This window comes from Thalia democratica, chromosome 8 (assembly GCF_965202585.1).
Source record: "Thalia democratica chromosome 8, ktThaDemo2.hap1.1, whole genome shotgun sequence".
Lineage (NCBI taxonomy): Eukaryota > Metazoa > Chordata > Thaliacea > Salpida > Salpidae > Thalia > Thalia democratica.
In genome coordinates, this window is record NC_139172.1 from 9,775,056 (window position 1) to 9,783,322 (window position 8,267).

Below are 8,267 nucleotides of genomic sequence, written 5' to 3' on the forward strand. Positions count from 1 at the left end.
CTAAAAATATATGCATTTATAATGTTCTGAATATTAACAAAAATATATGATTTCAATAATACCTATGGCAAATATTTCTTCTGCATATAAATCTACTACAAATTAACTATTTTATTTGATAACAAGGCGTGTTTAAGTTTACTTTCTTTCTTATGTTTTGTGTTCACTTTTTAAAACATGTTTGTTAGTTTTATGTATTTACAAACACTAAGCTTAAATTTCCATTTATAGAAAAACAGTTTTTTTCTACCCTACCTAGTAGCACAATACTTTTACTAAAGTAAACGAAGTTTCAAAATATCTTTCATTTTGTGTACTTTTAATATCAAAAACAATTCTAAAATATTAAGTCAACTTCAGCAGTAAAAGTTTTTCGTGTAAACCATTTAGGTATATTTTGTTTTTAAGTTTTCTTTTGGGTATTGTATTGACTACTAATAATAGCTATACTTTCACAATTATTTTAAGATTATCAAAGGTCAAATGGTAAAAGTTCTTTTAATATACTAATTGATATAAATAAAAAACATTATTTATGAATTGGTTCTTCTTATCTTTATCTTTCAAGTATTCATACGAGCTAAATTTACTGATAGTTTTATAAATAATAAACGAATATATTAGGCTGTGTTACTCCTATTTTTTTTTGTATATTAACACTATTTATTAAAATTCACTTATAAAATAATTAGTTAATAATAAGTTATTGTAGAAAAATTACATATGCCATCCAAGTTATGACAAAAAAATATCCTAAGTTTGTATTTCATTAATTTATATAATAGTACAACAATAAAAGTTTATAATCTAAAAAATTAGTACATGTTAAAAACTAAACTTACTTTAAAAATTTTTGGACAACAACTAGCTAAATATGGTAGAAATTACTTACTTCGGTCTAGTCCAGCCTTTAGCCGCTGAGTTTTTTGCTATGTTTTTGCATACTTTTTGGGGTTCAATGTTTACAACACCTCCAGTTTACACACAGAGGTAAGTTTCAGTAAGAAATTTTAGAGAAAATTATTTAGTTACTATTGCTTTTAGATATAATAAATAGATATTACATAATTTTGCTTTGTAGACGGGTTTAGGCAAAATATTAACTCTTGAATAATTAAGCTAAACATCCTGGTAAAAAATGTTATTGTCTTTTAGTAACGAACAAATTTGATTAAAAAAAGTAATTATTTGCTTACAGTATAAATGAAACCTCTTTGGAGATCAACTATCTAACCACAGCTCTAGTACCAGCTCTACAAGCTGGATTGGCAGTGTACATGTTTATCGTCCTTTTTTGGAAAGTATGGTAAGCTTATGCCCTAATAAAACTTGTTACTTTATATATTCAGGAAGTATTACAATGAAAAGAACAAAAACTATAGGAATTGGTTATAAAATTACAATCAATAGCTTTGTTTACTTCATTTAGTCATATAAACACTCAAATGTGGTTAGTTTTAAATTAAATAATAAAAGTTTAAACTTCAAATCAAAACAAAACTAAAAGATTTAGTAACATTGCATACATATTTAAAATTTGAAAGCTTTAGATTATTTTTTGGTTTTAGATGTAATGTTTTCAACTAAATATTTTAAACTTTTAGTACAAAAAAACATCATAATCAACCAGTTTTATAAATTTTCATAGTTATCACACAAACATTCTTATATCTTTTTTCAAAACGTTACACAAAAAAGCAGTTTTTGGTTGTAAAAACACATATAATTTTTTTAAGAAGTATTTAAATCTAATCCATAAAGTTTTATATAGAGTTAAAAACTATAAAAAATAATTAAAGAAATACTTTTCATAAGACAAATGTATTCTTGCAGTATAATAAACTTTAACCCTGCAATATCGATGGGATTTGTTGTTTCTGGCGTGTTACATTGGAAATTGTTTGTACCTTATGTTGCCATGCAGTGCTTAGGCTCGACACTTGGTGCTTGGATAGCTCAAGTTTGTATAAATAAATGAAAGTAGCTCTTCAAAAAGTTTTTGTTATAACAATTTTTATTGTTTTTACTCTTACATTTTATCTCTGTAATGTTGTACTTTATTTCAGAAAGATAATGTATGCTACCTTGAAAGTTAAGCTTTGTAAAGTTTAGCAGGAAAAAACCGTTTTAATTATTTCAATTCATAACATTTTTCTTAAGTTTGTAGCTAGACTCTAAACTACTTACCTAGATTTTTTAGCTGAAAGACTAATTTGATTAAAACATAAGTTCTTTAAGCTGCTAAAATATAGTTGATTAATGACAACATCTATATTATTTTTCAAAGTTGTTTCAAAAAAAAACTAGTATAGGTATGATTAGTTGTCTTAAAAAGAATTAATTAAATTATAATCATTTAGGTAAAATTGTTTACTATAAGTATAAACTAATTTAAACTCTTAATTTTTTTTGTGAAAAAGTTATCAGTACTTAATTGATGAACTGAAGAACGTAATATAGAAAAAAGTTTAATATACTGTGTATAATTTTTTTTTGTTGCTAATGCGCAAACTTTCATAAATATTATAACTTTAAGGAGTTTTATGATAATAAAAATACTTTTTAACCTAAACTTAACTATGCTTTATATGTTTACTACTTATTCAGCTATAATGCAAAAAAAAAAAAATCAAATAAACTCTTATTTTTTTTCAGTCAATAAAGCAAGATGTACCAGGACCGATAAGCGTGGCTGAAGGTGCAAATATACTGTCGGTGATTGGTCACGAGATAGTTATTACGGGAGCGATGATATTTTTCGCTGTAGCCACGGTGGTACAGGAAGATTACGACCAACAAACTGGACCCCTTGCCATCGGCCTCACTGTTTTTCAGGGAATTATTGGCGGGTGAGTTTTTAAAACTTTTATAGTCTTTTTCAGTCCGTTTCTAATTACATAACACTTAGCTTTAATAACTTTAATACTAATAAAAACAAAAAATATTTTTTTGTGTTTCAAGAAGTAACATAGAGTTACTTATATTCAAAAAAACTTATTTTGGTGTTAAAAAGTTAAACGTAAATTATCAACTACTTAGTTTTTGCAGCTGTTTTGGAACAGGGGTTGCCATCTATTTAAAGTTATTTCCTAAAGAAATACTCGCGGGCTGCACTGTATAGAAAAAAAAAATTATATATTAAATTTAAAACTGTTAGATATCTAATACAATTTAATTAATCAATATTTATTTTAAATTAAACAAAAGCTTGATGAAATGTGCAATAACAAAACAAGAGTGAACAATAAGTATCAAATTAAGAGCCAACTGTAAAACTTTACCACAAAAATAACTATATTTTAGCTGAAAAATATATCGTTGGCCGCATGTTACCGACAAATGTTTTAATATTTGATACCTTCATAAAAAGTTTTGTTAAAATATACACGACATACAAAACTAGTATGACATACATTTAAATGTTTTTAATCGTTTTCTGAGACTTCATAATCCCACAGTTTCGAACTTAAAAACATTATACTTATAAACAAAATATGAAATAAAACATTTACGATTTTACAAATCTATTATATATCTTTTATTCATACATATATACATTTATTGTTATATAGCTAAATTCTGTACAATACTTATTTTATTTGAAGATTTAATACTTTTAATTCATAAGATTAAGTTTTTTTATTTTTTTTATAATATGTTTTATTGTTTTAATCTATAAAGTGAACTTTTAAAATTAATTTTATCAGAAGTAGTAAGTGAGGAACAAAGTATTTACGATTAATACAAGCAAGGCCCATCAAAAAGTCAAAACAGCTATTTTCGCGCGTAATACTTTGATTCGCCTTAAAACAGTATGAACTGGTTTAAATTTCAAAGTTTATATAACCACTAGCAGCACTTTTAGTATCTATCGTTCATACTTCATACTTTAAGAATCTTTAGAACCGTTAATACTTTATGGACATAAAAGTATAATTAATTTGATAAAGTACTTGTGTGAAAACAAAACAACTTTTATAAATCATTGTGACATTTTTTATATTTAAATGTTAATTTAAACGAGCTAAAAGTTGTGAACTTTTTTATTTTTTTTAATACTAACTATGCTTTGTAAACCGTCCTATAAAATAATATTTGTCCTAGATTAACAAACTATTTTAAAAAATGGCGCAAAAATTATTGTTTTTTCAACATCACCAATGGTAAGTATCTTAACAGTTTACGCTTAATTTTTTATTGCTAGAAATCAGAATATAAATGAAAACAACTTTTAATGTACAGAGGATATAGTTACTACAAAATTTATAGCAGTTATGTTTTTGTAGATTTGAGAACTGTTAAAAAGTTCTTGTGGAAAAAGATATATAAAGTGCTTATTTTTAAATAAATTTAAAAGTTTTTAAAAATTTATACTAAAGTTAACAATAAAATGTATTACAAACTTATACTTTTTATTTTGCATTGCTTAGAGAAGACTACATTCATATTAAATAAAAGAGTATAAAACGACTTTCAAGTTGAAAGTCATTGATAAAATATAATAAACTGTTTTATAAATAAATCTAAGAAGTTAGATAACAATAAAACTTATAATACTGCTTGTGAATTTACAGACGATGGATTGGTGGTTCTTGCTTAAATGTTTCGCGTGCGTTCGGACCAGCACTTGTGCTCAACGATTGGAGACTTCAGTGGGTATGGTGGGTCGGAGACATGCTAGGGGCAATTATATTTGCTTCTATATACATGTAAGTTATTTACACTGTGTGTTATATCAAGTAGTAAGGCTATGTTTAAAAGCAGTCGATTTACGTATAAAAGGGGTTGACTTTTTACTTAAGCTACAAGTTTGGTAAACCTTTACATGTAGCTTACAAATAACGCTATACTATAAACTGTTTAAGCAAACAATGTTATCTATGCAGTATACTGTAAAAACTAAAAAAACTAAATACTGTTTAAGTTACGAATTGTTTTATTTTCATTCAAATCAAACTCATCTATAACATGATTTAAAGAAATTAAAAAGTTTAAGTTATTAAATCAAAACCTTTATTAGTACTGAATTCTTTTTATATAAATTTTACATTAAAATAAGATAAATTTCAAGTATATTTAAAAAAAGTTTCGGGAAATTTTACTCATACTTAACAAACAGCAGTCAAATTAATTTAGTTTTGTTTATTTATTTGCTAATTAATACGATCACAAGTAATGCAAGTACTAATGGAAATTATAAGTACTTTCGTTGATTTTAAAGAAGTTGAAAAGCAATAAAATATTTAATTAAAAAAAAAAAAAACTCAGTTTAGCTTTTTTACGATACTCTTTTACTAATATGGTTATTAAAAAATCGTAAAACTAGTTTTACAAAACTTGTATTGTATACATTTACAAACACAAACTTATTATTGTAAATCATAAGTAAACAAATTTGTATTATACTTCTTATAGTTAAGAAAAATATGTAACTAAATAACTAATATTTTGATATAATATTAAAAGCTAAGTATAAGAAGTTTTTTTTTAAGTTTTTTCAAAATTATCAATATTTTTTTATTGTTATTAAAGGTAGTTTTTCAAAACCAGTCCACGTAAAGTCTTAAAAGGTTAAAAAGTAAGTTTTAAAATAAGTTTATACACACGATTCGGATAAATAATACTTAAAAAACTAAATAATTAACTTTTATTTATCGAATTTAATTAAACTTTTTTTTGTAAAATAAGTATATAATTATTTATTTTAAGTTTGAATTCTGTTTAACAATTTTTTTGATTAAGGTGGTAAGTCACACTAAATATAACTATACATACACCTACAAAAAACTGTGCAAATGTTTTTTTTTTCAAGTAGTACTATAGTAAAAAATGTTTTCCGAGCTTAATTTCTGGTAAGAACAATGAGTCAATTTAAAAAAAGAAAGAAAAAAGTATATTAATTATAACTAAATAAAAAAAAGTTTGAGAATTTTATCAACTTTACGAAAAAACATTTAATGTTAAAAGTCCAAAAGTATATGATAATAGTTAACATGAAAAATTTCATCGACAACAGTGTTTTTAAAATAATTCAAATACGGATAAATACTTTGAATTTAAGTAAGTTTTAAGACGTTCTTATTACTTAACTTCAATCTTTAATCATTAGTATTTTAGAAATTTACTATAAACCTATTTGAGATTAGTATAAAGTCGTTCTATATACGTCAGTCATCATTTTCAAAAAACCCAAACCAGATGACAGGTTTTGTTTAAAAAAATATAAAAGTTATGGTTTTAAAAAACTGAAGGGTTAAAACTAGATTAAATATAAAGACTTAAAAAAAACTAAATAGGAACACATATCGAACAGTTTACTAAGCCTATTGTATGATAAGATATTAAAACTGTTATTCTTAGAACTTATTACGATGAAACAGCATACTTAGTCAATGTTACCAAATTTTTATTTAAGTAAATTGTAACTTTTAAGTTGCAATAAAAAAAAACTGTGCAATTCAAATACTTGAAACCAAACACTTTTTATAGTTTTACTTAATTGTGTTTTTTTCTTTTGAAAAGTTTTAAGATTTGTAGTTATAACTGTTTTTTGGTTATGGTACAATTAATTTTTTTTATTTCGTTTTTAAAAAATAGTTTACATTTGATTTTTTATCTTATTTTTTTACAGTCTAAGCTGTTTAACTAACTTATGAGCACAGCAAAATGTCGCACAATTTAGATTGTAACATAACAATGTAGTTTTTTAAAGTTGTGTGCGTTTGTACAAAACATCAAAGTTAAGTTTCTAAAAGTCAAATTTGATAAAATGCAATACACAAACAGTTTATAGAAATTTTAAGTCCTTTGAATGATAAGCTTATAGTTAAAGTTGTAGCTGAACTTATAACAATCAAAAACTGTACTAACCAAATAGCTATAAATATGTTTAATAAAAAATTTACAGTTAACTTTATTTATTACACTAACACATGTTTCTGTTTTTTAATGGATTAACACACTTCAACGGAGCTCTGAAAAAAAATACTTTATGATACATGTATACACGTACTTTAGCTTCTATTCTTTCCTTACAGTGCTTATTTTTTACAGAGCTCTGTTAAAAAGTGTTACTCAATTAACACACAGAAACATGTGTTAGTGTAATAAATAAAGAATACTGTATAACTTGTTATTATTTTATATTCCAGTGAACTTGTTTCGCTAGGATCTTTTGTTAACAAACGCCTAAATTTATACTTTTGAATAGCTATAAATATTTCTATAATCTTATATACTTATTATATACATAAAAGTTGTTAAAGATAAAAACAAATACTTCAAAAAAATATAAAGGATATTCTTTGCTCCCGAGGACAAGTTGTGGATAAAAAGATGGGTGAGTAAAAAGCAAGTAGTACAAGTTGCATCTTCGTGCGACGAAGAAACTGTCAACCGTGAGAGCAAGTTGTGAAGTTTGACAAAGTTGTGACAAGCTTTTTCAAAACTTAATTACCAGAGTAAAACTTTTCTTGATATAAAGAAATTGAAAACAAAACTTGAAAATTTTCTTTTTTTTTTTAGATTTATTTTGTTATAGAAATTCTACTTAATGTCATACAGATGTATATTTTTTAAATTAAGTAAAAAAAATCGTTCTGTTATTTGATTGAAATTATAGCGCAAAATTAAAAATATATATACACTGATTTTACAAAAAAAAAAAAACGAATTTAGTGCAGCTTAAAGTTTTGTATAAGCCATATAACTAAATGTTTCGCCAACTTGCAAAAATTTTATTGCCAATGTAAAATTTTTTAATCTTCAAATCTAGTAATTATGTATTAAAGTTTTGAAAAATTAATCATACCAAAATTGGTTACTGGCTAGCTAAAAAACAAGATAATTTAAAGTAAATTAACTTTTAAAATTACTAAAATACAATAGTTTTAAAATTTTAAGTATAAAATATTTTTCGCTATTGTGCTAATACTTTTCAAACAATGTTGACAGTATTGTTATGTCGTTTAAAATCGGAAGGTACTTATTATATATTACTTTGAAAAACAAACATTGTTTTAACAAGTCTTTTAGTAACTACGTTCAATGATTTAGTAGGAATTAAGTTAATTAGTTGTCCCAAACTTGCTTTTTTAGTATACATAACACAGATAAAATAGCAGAATATTTTTATAAAATATTTTTATTTAAGATTTAGAGCTAAATTTTTTTTTAATAAACTATATGTATCATTTTATTTTGGAAAATATGAATAAGCTATTTAAAAATTACAATAATAAACGACTGTTTTTGGATTTACACTTTTT

General features: G+C 24.2%; 1 protein-coding gene across 1 annotated transcript; it reads left to right on the plus strand.

Annotated features, from left to right (window-relative positions):
* Positions 1–826: 826 nt before the first annotated feature.
* On the plus strand, positions 827–7,628 carry LOC145842496 (aquaporin-8-like). The gene is made up of 6 exons (XM_082949950.1): positions 827–990; positions 1,199–1,306; positions 1,834–1,960; positions 2,656–2,849; positions 4,575–4,709; positions 7,297–7,628. The coding sequence occupies exons 1-6, from the start codon at positions 875–877 to the stop codon at positions 7,412–7,414; spliced, it is 798 nt and encodes a 265-aa protein (XP_082806076.1). The 5' UTR covers positions 827–874; the 3' UTR covers positions 7,415–7,628.
* Positions 7,629–8,267: the final 639 nt, after the last annotated feature.

Bases quoted from the DNA above. Each gene is read 5' to 3' on its own strand.
- LOC145842496 (XM_082949950.1), top strand. From the start codon at position 875: ATGGTAGAAATTACTTACTTCGGTCTAGTCCAGCCTTTAGCCGCTGAG. The intron at 991-1,198 runs GTAAGTTTCAGT...ATTTGCTTACAG, and splicing joins CCTCCAGTTTACACACAGAG to TATAAATGAAACCTCTTTGG. The intron at 2,850-4,574 runs GTGAGTTTTTAA...GTGAATTTACAG, and splicing joins TTTCAGGGAATTATTGGCGG to ACGATGGATTGGTGGTTCTT.